This window comes from Seriola dumerili, unplaced genomic scaffold (assembly GCF_002260705.1).
Source record: "Seriola dumerili isolate Sdu_G_001 unplaced genomic scaffold, Sdu_1.0 BDQW01000149.1, whole genome shotgun sequence".
Taxonomy (NCBI): domain Eukaryota; kingdom Metazoa; phylum Chordata; class Actinopteri; order Carangiformes; family Carangidae; genus Seriola; species Seriola dumerili.
In genome coordinates, this window is record NW_019174404.1 from 7,473,634 (window position 1) to 7,487,366 (window position 13,733).

General features: G+C 43.0%; 1 protein-coding gene across 1 annotated transcript; it reads right to left on the reverse strand.

Annotated features, from left to right (window-relative positions):
- Positions 1-165: 165 nt before the first annotated feature.
- Positions 166-9,784, reverse strand: lbh (limb bud and heart development). Its single transcript, XM_022750210.1, has 3 exons — positions 9,541-9,784; positions 3,948-4,050; positions 166-1,046 (listed from the first exon to the last, which is right to left on the reverse strand). The coding sequence occupies exons 1-3, from the start codon at positions 9,567-9,569 to the stop codon at positions 816-818; spliced, it is 363 nt and encodes a 120-aa protein (XP_022605931.1). The 5' UTR covers positions 9,570-9,784; the 3' UTR covers positions 166-815.
- Positions 9,785-13,733: the final 3,949 nt, after the last annotated feature.

Consider the following 13,733-nt stretch of genomic DNA (forward strand, 5'->3'; position numbering starts at 1 on the left):
CCCCCCCCTTCACTTTCTTATCTCTTCTCTAAAATGATTCCATGTTGCTTTTTAAAAAAAAAAAAAAAAAAATTATTTATTGTAAATGCTGACAAGGCCACAAAAATATAATTTAGACGAATCCTGCGATGAGAAAAAAAAAAAAAAAAAAAAAAAAATCCCAGTAACTTTTTGCACAAAATACCCACTTCTCAAAAAACGGACAAATCACAAAACATTCACGTGTCACAAACAGACACATCTATGGACAGCAGTGGCAATCACAATAATTAACATATCAATCCAGAAACTGAAACACAAGTGTAGACAGTGTGCTGTGGACAATAATCCCCACGGGTACCACAGTAGTTCTGTACGGAGTATAAAGCCTCTGGGGTCATGACGCCAGCCATTTTGGAGTAAAGTACAAAGCAGTAGTCACCCCCTGCAGTGCAAGACCTGTCCATGGGGCACTGAGCTGCCGCTGTCCAACGGGACATCCGTTCTGGGCCGAGACACGCACGGTGGTAGGCATTGTAGGAAGTGGGTGTAGGTTAGACTTGTGCGTGTCAGGTCTTTTCAAGTCTGTTTGGGTGGATGTGAAGTCCAGAAGGATAAATTATTGTGTGAGAAAGTATGTGTGCATGTATGTATTGCTTCTCTTGTGGGAGTGATGCTTTGGTGTCGAGGGCAACGAGATGGCATCGCGGGACACTGAATGCGTGTCCGCCAGTCGAGTCTGCTGAGTGCTGAGGTGAAGTGTAAACCAGTGTGTGAAAGGGAGAGTCGATTAGAAAGAAACAGAACAAGAGAGTATGGGTGCTGCAACACGGCCTCTAGTGCTGAGAATTCTGTGTGGGCTGTCCGTTTTGGATGCTGCCATTGTTGTGCTCCTCCTCCTCCTCCTCTTCGTCATCGTCCTCCTCCTCCTCACTGACCAGGAACTCCTCTGGAGGCCAGCGAAGCTCTCCGCTCTCGACTTCTCCCTCTGTCGGCTCAACAACGATGGATGGCAGGCGATCTTTGAGTTTACAGCAGCGGTCAAAATCTGATGGGTCGGGAAATATCTAAAAAGCAGAGACAAGGGTAAAAAGTTGGTTAGGGCTCTTTCATTAACCTCGGAGTTAATACAAAGCTGTCCCCTGCTGTAAAGCTAGAAATTATTCATGAGCATATTTCTGATCAGTACTAAGTGTGCAGCACGCTCTGGGACACCAGAACTTGTAGAAGTGTTGCAGGCACCACTACAAGGCTAAACAACTGTGAAGGAAGTGATGTGAAGACTAAACATCTGTCATGGGAAGTGGTTGCTAAAAATCCCAGTGGCATACCTGCACTTGCCCTTCCCATATTCCCCCAACAGCCAAGCTTGCTTTCCGCATACATAGGTGCTCACCCAAAAATACACTGCACAAGGAAGAGTTACATCAGTGGCTGTGTATGGGTAAATGAGGCATGTCCAGGGAGACTTGCCGTAAATGCTGCATCATGTTAAATCTAAATGCTTTGGAAGGCATTGTGCCAAGCAGCTTGTAGCTGCTTATGAACTCATCCAGTACCACATCACCCACTACTCAGAAGATTATACAAGAGTGTAATCATTGCATTTCAAATCAGTAAGGTGAAAAACATAAAAAAGGTGAAGGGTTTACTGGCACATGATTTGTTTATAGATAGAACAGCCATCCCTATTACAGGCAGCATTTAGTGTTGAATACTTCATATTCCTGCTGAGATGGAGTCAGAAAAAAAAGGTTTAGGAAAGAACACGAAATCGGCCGAGTTATCTGCAAATCCAGACTGATATGTCTGCTTATAAACGCAGCGTGCCACTCTCAAATGTTTGGATCTAAACTGAAGGGCATGAGAGACATTCTGACAAGAGAGATTACATGCATTCCCTGTCCTGGCAAGATTGGACATCAACCTCTGACTTTCTCTGTTCTCAGGAACCAGAGAAATGGCCCAGGGGAAAAAGCCTGCCACTCCTGGTCCAAGAACAGCATTTTTGCTGTTGTTTGGATAAAGTGGATGAATATTTTTAGACCTGCATATTTCACTCCAAGACATTGGAGGGAAGGGGGGGGGGGCAATGTCGCTGTCTGGGCAAAGAGCCGAGTGGAAAGAAAGCATTAGATGAGGCAGGAGAGAGACTGAGACAAGAAGAGATAGAGGGGATCCAGCTGTGTCCAAGTCTGCATGAATTCCATAGGAGACAGATGAGACGGGAGGAAAAAGATATGTCTTGTGAATGTGAGAATTTGTCAAGTTATGAAAACATGTATGCCACTACATTCTCTGAAAACAGCTGCGTATAGAACCACGCCAAGAGGTGTGATTATATGTGTGTAATTATATGTATGAGCATGCCTGTGTTCATGTCTAATGCCTGCGTGCATCTGCATTTCCTGGCCCGCATCGCCAATCCTCACTGTGCGTCAGCACCAAGGGGAGTTAGGCAGCGAGTGACCTTGCCTTTGGACCCTTAGCTAACACATGTCATAACTTGTTTCACTTCCAGTGGCAGGAAGCGACGACACATCATCAGCCAGGCACAATGCTGGCTATTTTAAGATCTTCTGGAGTGTGCGGTTTGGAGGGGAGGGGATGCACGCTATACGCCTGAATCATGACATTGCCTTTTGAGATGATAATTGAGTAAACAATTAACTATTTACTCATCCTTTTCCACCATTAAGGTCACATTCATTTCAATACTTTTTATTATTAGGTGCAGCTGGAATTGAATGGCCACACAATTTGTGTCAAAGCCACGGCACACATAATGGAGGAAGTGACTGGTGTAACGTCACTCCTTCATACTGTGCATCTCTGAGGAGTGGCTTGGACCTTGGGCAAATGGCCAAGGTGAGCAATACAGAGTGGGGATGGAAAGAGTGCAGAAGTGGCACACTGGCGCCCTCCTTTTCACCCACCTCCCGCCCTTTATCCGCTCCTCTCATCCTCTCAGACAGACTCACAGCTGGGGTGTGAACTGTGAGGAGGAAGCCAGCCTTTTCCTTTTGGGTCAGTCTACATCCTCAGTCAATGTCTGCATCCAGCATGGCATTATCAAACCACCGTATTATATTTAGAAATATATGGAATATGTATCTATATGCAGATAATTATATCAAATCGTATATGAAATGATCTTTCTACAGGACTTGCCCCGTGGGTGGTAAAAGTCTCAGCAGGTGGCCCAAGTGCTGAAGAATAATTTGGTACCCATGACCAACCCTGGCCAAATACAATGCTTTTGACTTAAACTATTTTACTGTGGAAGGTGCTGAAATTAAGCATTAACATAGGGCCCTTTAATTCTTTTTCCATCCTTGGCATAAATGTGACACTAAACAAGCAAGCAGCTGCGTGTTTAAGTAGTTTTGTTTCCAAGATGGCCCTGTTGAGCTGACAGTGAAACAAAGCTGCAGGCAACAACTTGTCAAGACCACCTGATGGCTGCGTCTCTCATCTCTCTGAATCTGCAGGGTTTATTTTTGTGACAAGGCACAGTAGATTACAGACAATTTCCACTACATACATTTCCCCTGTATATTTAAAGTTATGCCCACCCATGACCACCAATGTTTTACAGGATAAAAATAGGAGGGTGAATGTTTTCTTAGAATTGTAATTCTGTATGAAGTAGCAGGTGGGTGTATAACCACTCAGATCAGTAAAATACTCTTTATGCCATTACACCTCAATGACAAAATCATTTTGTTAGCCTCATAACTAAACATGGTCAAACTGTATGACATTTGTATGTATAATGCAGCAGCTGTTCCCAAATCACAAAACGCAGTGGCAGCTCCCTCCAGTCCATGCTGACGTCAGTCCAATTAATGATAATGAATGGATGAAGACAGGTATAAAATGGCCATGCCACATGAAAATGTACCGGTAGGGAATTCAGATGGAGGCAGTGTTTCACTGTCGTGCATGTGTGGGCGTGTGTGTCCTACCTGGAAGGAGAGTCTGTCCTTGCTGGGGCTGAGCCTCATGTCCTCCATGGGGGTGCTGTTGATCATCACCTCAGTCATATCTCGGCTGGGCACAAACACTGGGCTGCAGGGTTGACAGAAGAAGAGAAGAAGCCATGTATTTAGACACAGTGATGATCATGGCCCATTGGAAGTGCAGTATCAAAATGTTTCCAATCAACATAAATGTGGTCCCAATTTGTTTTGTACCAGATATTCTAGGGGAGTCCAGTTGTACACAATGATTAAAAAGTGTCAGTGATCACATGTAACAAAAACAAACCATCACACGCCATACATAAACCACCCACCTGCATACACACACACACAGTCTCAAAGTCATGGTTGTTTTACCTCCCTGGATGTGTGCTGGTTTTGTTTATAAATCAGCACATCTTGACCACAACACACCAAGCATCAAGTCCATTCTCTGCTGCGCCAATGCACTGCAAAGCTGCACAGCTCATGATGTGGCTTTTATACAAAAGGTGGCCACTTCTAAATACAGGATGATGTGCTCTTGCAACAGCAACCAGAGAACAGTCATTGTGAGAGTGTGCTGGGGGCGTGCTGTGGTATTTGACTGGGGTGGAACTCGATGCACTCAGTTCCATAAAAGCTTGGCCAAACTTTCCATTTTAGATAAAGTAACAAGCGCTTGTTTATCCATGTTCAGTGAATTCACTATCCAACTTTGATGTAGTAAAGATTTTTTTTTTTTTTTACAAAATGACTTGAAGCAGGTCCCAGGACCGACATAGATGCTGTCTTGAGACAAGATGCTGAGCGGCCTTCTCACGCTCTCTATTTAAAGCCTGGTGCCTTGTGGTCAGTGGCCAAAGGCTTGTGGTTTGTGTGGTCACTGGCTATATAGGACAAAAAACAGAACACGACAAGAAGCAAACTCACATCCACTCATTATCTGATTCAATGGACGCGTGTGTTTTATTTGGGGGGTGGGGGGTGGCACTGACCTACTTTGAATCTTGAATAAAAGTGTTTTGGGTATAGCAGAATGCTGGAAATTAGACAGTCATAGTAATTAAAACATGGTTCAAATAAGGAGCGCCAATGTAAATTCAGTGTCTGAACCATTTACCACAGTCTCTGACCCTTTTGCTTCAAAATCTATTAGATAAGATAACAGGAGAAAAACGAACGCACTGAACCATTTTAGTGTTTTGAAATTAAAAATAAACAGTCAAAACCTACAACACTTGCTTCATCGGCCAAAGACAACATAAAACATTCTGTAGAATTCCGACAAAGTGCAGCACTGTCTCAATTTATGACTCATACAAAACTCAGCACGCAGAGAATGGTCTTTAAAAGAAATCTATTCATCTCTGTTTCCTGCAACATGAATTACTTTACAGTAAATTAAAGGTTTATTGATTATATTCTATCTCACAAACTTACACACTACCCATGCAAGTTAAGATTAAATTCTGGCCAAGTTTGCTGGAGAAATAAAAACTTTCAGAAATCACACACACAGTCTTCTTAGAAATCAAATTCTAATTCATAAACAATAAACTGCGCTCTTGCTGCGTTCAGTGCACTAGGGGGTTTTCCTGCTGCAGCCTTACTTGGTGGTTAACATTGGCAGACTTTACATTGAGGTTGCTGTGTTACAGTTTGCTATCTTTGCGGCTCTTCTAATTGGGCCACATTTACACTACATTTTAGCATGAAACATTATCCTGTCACTTATGTGGATCAGGGCTCAGATCATTAACTACTGTAAATTCAATAATTCCTGATAGGACTAGAACCATTTTTAGACCTCCACATTGTTTATTTATAGTATTTTGAAGCATTGTCAATCAAATTGCTGATGTTTTGAGTTGAACATTTCTATTCAAAATGCACCTCACTATAGAAGAAGCTGAATTAACACACATTAATCCTCAGGAGAGAATTGAGTGGCATGAGTCACTCAGTACAGGCAGATCATTAACCCCTGAAGCAATGGCAATTTATCAGTTTTTCCGTCCCTAAATTCACACACACCCCTTGTGACTTTCAGGAGGAAACACTGACATCACAGCAGGGTGTAGGGTGACTCTAAAAATGTGAAAATTGAAAAGCTTCTGGCTTAATCACCATGAAGTAACCTTTACTGCACCATTCAGACCACACGGTATACTTGGCTGAAACAATAGCGGGATATCCAAAAATAAAAGATAGAGGAGGCTTGGAGGATACGCAAGATTTAACATGGAAAAAATAATGTCAGCTGAACTTATTTCATCCTTGAGTGGGGTGCAGAGGAGGGTGAGGCAGGCATGCAAAAAGCAGCGGAGGAGGGGACAGAGGGATGAACAGTGACAGTGAAGACCTGAGCAGAGGAGGCGAAGGGGAGAGAGGGAGGGAAGGGAAAGAAAGATAAACACCCAGGCCTTGCCAGTCATATTTCTGTTCGGGGATCGTATAAACATCCTGCTCGGCTAAGAATAACAGAACATCGGCCTAATAAAACATAAAGGGGGCACAATGAGGAGGAAGTGGGGGTGCACAAGCAACAAGTCGACCTGGGAGGGAGGAAACAAACATACACAGACTACAGTCACATTCATTACTGCTTCAAGTGTCAAGCTGGGCTGAACAACGTGTCCCTCTCTCAACGTGGAATGATTCCTAGAGATGGCATGTTAAAGAGCTCTATAAGTAACCAACCTGTAAATGTACGACATAAAAATCAGAACGGAGCACAGTTAGTTAACCAGTGTCTGTGGTCAAGGGCACACATTTAGCAGTCATGTCTGAATGTGGTTATGCCTCAGCTGCACATAATACACAAAACACTTACAATGGCCAGATTGCTTGATTCTGTGGGCGAGCGTCAACACGCACGTCTTAAAAGCAAACGGCTCTCGTTGATTAATTCGTGAGGCTGGTGTGGCAGATGGCAGTAAACCTCTTTACCTCTTGACCCAATCAACATTAGGCGTACCTGGTCCTGCCAGCTTCCTAATGCCACGTCCAGCCAGGGCACAGATGGACGACAGGTAATGGCACAAGACACACAGTCATGTACCATGAGTCCAAAGTGTGTTATCGGGAAGGATTACTAGAGTCTAGAGCTGAAACTGTTTGTCGTTTAATGGATTAGGTCAACAGAAGATTTAACAGCAACAATTAAAAAATTTATTTAATTTTTTTTTTTTTTTTTTTTTTTTTTTTTTTAATCATTTGAATTCAATGGTTCCAGCTTCTTAAATGTGGGTATTTTTGGCTTTCTGGTCCTGTCTATGAAAAAGCTAATTTTATATTTGGGTTTAACATAAAACAAGCAATCTGGAAGCATCCTATTGCTCTTTGAGAAATGGTTATGGGCACTTTTAGAATATAATTGAGGAAATGTTTGGCAGATTTTTTTTTTTTTTTTTTATAAAATGCTGCAGCTCTACAACATTTTCAGATGCTACAATTGCATGAAAGATGACTATGTTCATCTGTGATGCTCTTTTCAGTGGATTTTTAAAATCATCCTAGCATGAAAGCACCGTTTCAGACAAATGCACTGACCCAGTGACCAGTGGAGGAGCAGATATAAAGTGGAGGAGTATACATGCCGCGTTTGAGTCTCCTCCTGTTTTGCTTTATTTAACATCTCCCTGACCTCATTAAATATAGTGACCATATTCCTACTGACTTTATGTTACAGCCTTTTCATATAATAGTAGGCAGCAGTGACATGTTAAAATCTGTAAAGCCTTCAGCCACACCAGCCTTAGAGATGCCCAAAGTCTTAAGGCATCACCTCAGACTGACACCAGTTTCATCCACCTGTCCACCTGGCCATCCTATCCGCTTGTGTGTCTGTGCTGCAGTGGTGCTGACAGGACCCCAGAGCCCAAGGCGGTCTCTGCAACAGTCTCACTGCACAAGAGGGGAATCTGCGCCTTGCGTTATCAACATCGTTTCCCCTCTGCCACCCCGCTGTTCTTACTACTACTATCATAAATCTCTGCCTGTGTGGCGACAGGGCAAAGCTGCTGACATTCCATGCCAACGCTGAGCTTTCCACCAGCCGAGTCACACAGCTCTGCAGGTATGTGGGTGGTGGCAGTGGGGGAAGAGGGGGGGGGGGAGACCCCCTGGAGTGAGCTGGAATGAAATGGTTGTATGCAGATTCCTCTGGGTTGAGTCTGCCACTGAAAACACATCATGGATCAGTTACCACTCCAGTGCTTAAAAGGTAATCTAAGCAAAGGGTATGGGAGTGAAACTCTTACAGACTTTACATGTTCAGCCACAAAAGTTTTCTATATATGTTGTTATGTACAGAGTGTATGGGAAATGTGCAGCTATGTTGGGTGAGCTCCAGCTGCTGTTGTGAGAAAAATGTCTTCCTGTTTGCACAGATAGAAAGCCACAGTGCAGATGGTGGAAGATTTTAGTGAAACTTGCAGCATGCAGCTCCAAATCAAATGCAGCAAAAATGGGACTTTCTAATCATACCTTTGAAATATATATATTTTTTTTTTTAAAGTAACGCTGAAGAAAAGCGAAACTATATATTTTTGGAACTCTCAAAGAAGCAGCCTTACAGAAGGGAGAAGCATAGGTCTAGTGTAAGTAAGAACAGGAGGCAAAGTGTGGTTACAGTAAAGAGGTCGATTCTGAACTTCCTGGTAGACACAGCTTGAAGCCTGCTGAGGTTTGAACAGTGCTCGCGAAAAAACAATGTTTCAAAACGACTTGCATATCCTCTCTACAGACAGGAAAGCAGTCGACAGATAAGGCTTCAAATGAACAAAGATGCACTCACTAGGCCTGTGTCAAGTACATCAAGGAGTTAGGTAATTATGATAAAAATGACACTACAGTAATAGATAGGAGCAGAGTGCAGCCATCCTTCTCCAGTTGCACTGCACCTGCAGCACTAAAGACTGAAGGATGAAAGCAGTGCATTACTCAAAATGTTTAAGAACAAAGCAAAGTAAGTCTGTGTGCTTGCTATTAAAAAAAAAAAAAAAAAACAGGATCTTGAAAAGGGGAATAAAGCGCATTTCATCTCTAAATAGAAATAGGCTGAAATAAAGCTGTGACCACTGTGACCTTTCTGAATTGGCACAAGCACAAAACATTTATCAAGCTGGTGCCTGTCAAAAAAAAAATTAGCTAAAAAATAAAATCACACACACACACACACACACACACACACACACACACACACACACACACACACACACACACACACACACACACACACACACACACACACACACAAGACCCAGAAATGTGTTGTTTTTTTTCCAATCCGTGTGCTGTGACATTTTCAATTTCAGGGGCAACACCCCATAAAAAATCTCAAAGGAAACATGAGTGGGTGTAGCAACAAAAAGGTGGCTGCTTCGGAAAGGGAAATCACCAACCAAAACACACCACCACTATATACTTCAATGTTCTTACCTGTCAGATGGAAAACCACCACATCTACTGTTAGATACTTGATTTAGTCTTTTCTAATCAAGCGAGAGAGCAGCCTCAAAAAAAAAAAAAAAAAAAAAAAAAAACCATCAACGAAGACGTGAGCAAGTGAAAGTGGGAAAGATGCAGTACTCACCAGTATATCTGCGGGGAAAATACAGACATGAATTCACACCTGCTGCCAATTCTGCTGATTAGGGAATCTAATTACAGCCTCTGACTTCTCTCTACTTTTGCTGTCTGTTTCTTTTTTTCTTTCTTTCTTTCTTTCTTTCTTCCTTAACCCTCCAAGGCTGCACAGGACGCTCGCGCAAAACGAAAGTAACAATGGCAAGCCTAACGACCAGGGAGGTAAAACGCAGCTCTTTAAATTGGTGCGTCTGTCTGATCAGCACCACAGTTGTGTTGAGTATTTATGCGAGAGGCGTGTGCTTGTGCAGCCAGGAGACACACCTCCTCTCTGACCGGGCCAGAAATCCTCAATGGCAGCTCATTATCGGCAGGAGCCAATCAGAGCACAGGTGACTCGGCCCTCCTCCTAACCCCCCCACCCCCCACCCCTCCAACCTCCCCAACCCTGATGACGACAGCAGCGGTTGAACCTTCTCATTGGGAATGGACAAGAAGATACTGCATGATGCTATTGATTTGTAGTCTCCAAGGCAACAAAATGACAGTCTTACCTCCTCTTGAATGACAAAAAACACCCTGATTCGCCCGTTAGCTAATCCGTGACATTTATCCAAATGAGGAGAGGGAGGAGGAGACTGAGCTCCTCTGCTTGGGCTCATTCACAAATATATTCCAAGGGCAAGTCAATGTCTGCGTATTCCAGAAATAAAGAATGGCCCTCCTGCAGGGTTTTGCTTTTTTTGATATGCCACATAAAACAAAGCTGGAACAAAGCATGCACAGCACATGTCTGATACAAACTGCTAACTGCTCAAATCTGATCGTTTCATGAATGTCAAAATTGTGTAGAAGTGTGGTAAGCCTGAATTTTTGATGACTTCAACATATTTATGTTGTGGTCAGGACTTCTGGCACATAGTTGACCTTCACGCCTCATAAAGTGCCCAGTTGTCTTTGTCCCTGCACACAGTGCACTGTTCATTTGGCTCAGAGAAAGCAGGTGCTCAGGGCGCTCTGCAGTTTTAAGGTAAATGGTAAAATGCCAGAAGGCCTCTACTGCCACCTTGTGACTTATTAAGGATGAGTGCTTATTGACTCATTCACAACAATGGACATAACAGCGAATATATCATTTGCACAAAAAAAGCATTTTATTAAGAGTAAATGTTAATATTCCCTCATTTTCTTTGTGGTGGCATAAACAGCACTTTATCATGCAACTGACAGCTTCGGTGAATCTAATGAATGAATGTATTAAAAGCTCTTGGGTGGTAGCAGATGGCATGCATGCCTGGCATAGAGCAAACAGTGAGGAAATAAACACCCTGTGTGTCTGATTTTGAAATACTCCACAAGAGTGTCCTCAAAGCCTCTTAACCAGCAGCAGCCAGCTGATGAGCCAGTGATTAAAACTCATGCTTTTTGTTCAAATGTAGGATTTTTTTTTTTTTTTTTAATTCTAGGCCAGATCCCACATTTCCCACTCAGCAACAAAATATGTCTACGCTGAAGTTAGGTGCGAATGCTTCAATCAGGTGGTGATGTTCAAGATTCAGAATCCTGGATAAACTGGGGCTGAAATTAACAGTATTTAGCAGCGATGTGCAGCGTATTATGTGCAAGTTGTGGTTTTTCTGCAGGAGCACTGATAGTATTTATGCGTAATGTGTCATAGGGGTTTTGTTTAGCAATAGCTTTGTGACTCAGCCAGTGCCATCGTCACATCATGACGTGATGATGTCATGAGCTGCTGCTCTGCAGTTTTTGGCAAAACTTGTCAGCCTGGCATGAACTGCTGCAAGCCTATGGAATGGAAGCTATGGAAGCTTATAATGACAAAAATCTAAGACATTATAAGGGACTATTAATCCCTTTGTTTTTCAAGCATTTACTGTACTGTAACCTTGCAAACCGCATGTGCAGCTGTGTCGGACTTTGGCACCCCCTAGCAAGAAATGGAAAAATAACAGGGAATAAAAACCAGAAACATTTATTTTGAAAGAGCCATTGACACATAATGACCACAGGATGTCGCTCGTGTCTTTGAAATTGACTGGAGGCTGCAGAGCCCTACATGAGCTGTTAGGGAGGTTCGATTAACATTTACTACATTAACCAATTAAAATTAAAATTAATTTGTAGTATTCTCTTTAACTACAGCTATAATAAAAATTGTAACTTGTAATTGTAATGCATGGTGGATTTATAATGTAAGTGGGACTTGTTTATCTCCCTGCTTGAACATGATGCATCGATCTTTCCATCTTCCTAATTACACCTTAAAGCTGTGTGTCAGTCTATAAAATGATGCTGAATATATAATGTCCATCCTGTTTTGTGGTTTCTTCTTCATTCATCATGACACCCCAGCTCATCAAGGAATCCAAAGAACACACAAACTTTCATAAAAAATCCCTAGAAACACCACTTGCAACAACATAATAATAATAACACACAGTGTCCTTTTGCTTTAAATGGTTAAACAGCTAGGCATTAAGTTAATAAACTGAACCTGTTGTAAGTGAAATCAGATTATCTCAGTCAGTATGTCCAGAAAATGGCGACCCCCTCTGTTCACTTTGCAGATGTGCAGGCCAGCTGCTTTTATCGCTGCTCCACATAAACAGCTGCACATCTGGGCAGGCAGGGATGCCTCGGGGGAGCAGAGGGGAGGCCGAGGATCGACTGCACAACGTGTAAATGAACGAGGCCCTGAAGGGGACGGCAGTCGACAAGCACCCGTTGTCCTCTTGGCTCCTTTTCGAAGTAGGCTTAAGTTTCTTTTTGGACCCTGACAGTTGCAAGTAGTGGCTTTTTCTTCTGTGAACTTTTTTCTTTCTTTTGTTCTCCCTCTTCATCATAGCGGTTCTCTGCTTTCGCTGATTGTTTCAAGAAGGAGTGTAACATGTATTCTTTGTTCTGTGGAGCTGCAAAGGTGAATCTAACTTTTCCATTTCAGTACGGCCTTATACAGAAAGCTATCAGAGAATCATTGCACATAAAGATTTTCAATGAAAATCCTTCTGCAATCTGTAGAAATGCTCTGTAGTACAAGCAGGAAATACATTTTTGTAGACATCCCCGCCTCCCACATCAGTTTGAGTGTTTCCATGTTCACAGTGTTTTTTGTTGTATGTGTTTATGTCCATTAGTGTAAGCATGTGCAGGCCTACAGGTTTATCCTGTGCGGGGACATTGGCGATCATATTTTTTTCTCATGCGTACATGTGTGTGTTTGTGCATGTGTGTTCTGAGGGACATCTGATCTCCGGGCTCGCCGCACGCCACGCTTGCTTGCAGGTGGTCTGTCTGCACTTGGGGGCCAAGCAGATTTAATATTTCATAGGAGCACAGCACACCCCTGGACGCCATCATTGAGTCCACATGGCCGGCCGGAAAGCTGCTCTGTGAACGCTGGGCTGAAATATGCGGCCTGCCAGCCCCCTCTCCACCATGCTGCTCGCTTACTCGCTGGGCCTCACAATTAAAAGCTAACCACAGCTACAGATGTTGGCAGCTGTCTTTAACCCATTGGATGCCACTCCCTATCGTCCAGTCTGCCAATCCCCACTGTGTGAAGTGCTAAAAGCCACTAATAAAGGTTGGACGGTTGCTGTATTGGCTTCGTGAACGAAGAGGTCATGCGTCAAAGAAAAGGCAGAAACAAAAGCAGAAAGAAAAAGCTGGAGAAGAAATAAAGAGGAGAAACAGCAAGAACTGGCCAAAGCATTTCATTATGACACGTTCCAGGTCTAGTATGCCAACTAAACCCTCAGCTCCTCCAGTTTTAATGCCTGCCCCCCTTCACCTTTATACACCATATAAACAGGAAACCAAAACCAAAAGTGTTTTTGACCGCCTTGCAAAATCCAGTGCGAGGAATTCAAGTTCAGGTCACAATTCATCAGATTCCAGTGAGGCCGAACCTAGTTCAGTGTTTGCCGTCATGTATGGTGTGGAGTTGGACTTCGGCCAAAGAGTACAGAGAGAACTTCACCAGCACCATTATTCAACAAGGTCAAACCCGATTTAGATTTGAAACCAAAGCCAAAACAGGGCATCTTGAAGCTGTTAGGAAACTATTCCAGATCTTAAACAGACCAGGGGGACTGTGTACATCTCCCTAATTGCACATGTCAATTTATGTATAAGCGCTTGGTTTAGTCAAGCTCCATTACTCCCCCTCTTCCTTCTCTC

Bases quoted from the DNA above. Each gene is read 5' to 3' on its own strand.
- lbh (XM_022750210.1), bottom strand. From the start codon at position 9,569: ATGTCTGTATTTTCCCCGCAGATATACTG. The intron at 4,051-9,540 runs GTGAGTACTGCA...TCAACCCTGCAG, and splicing joins TTTTCCCCGCAGATATACTG to CCCAGTGTTTGTGCCCAGCC. The intron at 1,047-3,947 runs GTAGGACACACA...TCTGCTTTTTAG, and splicing joins AGGACAGACTCTCCTTCCAG to ATATTTCCCGACCCATCAGA.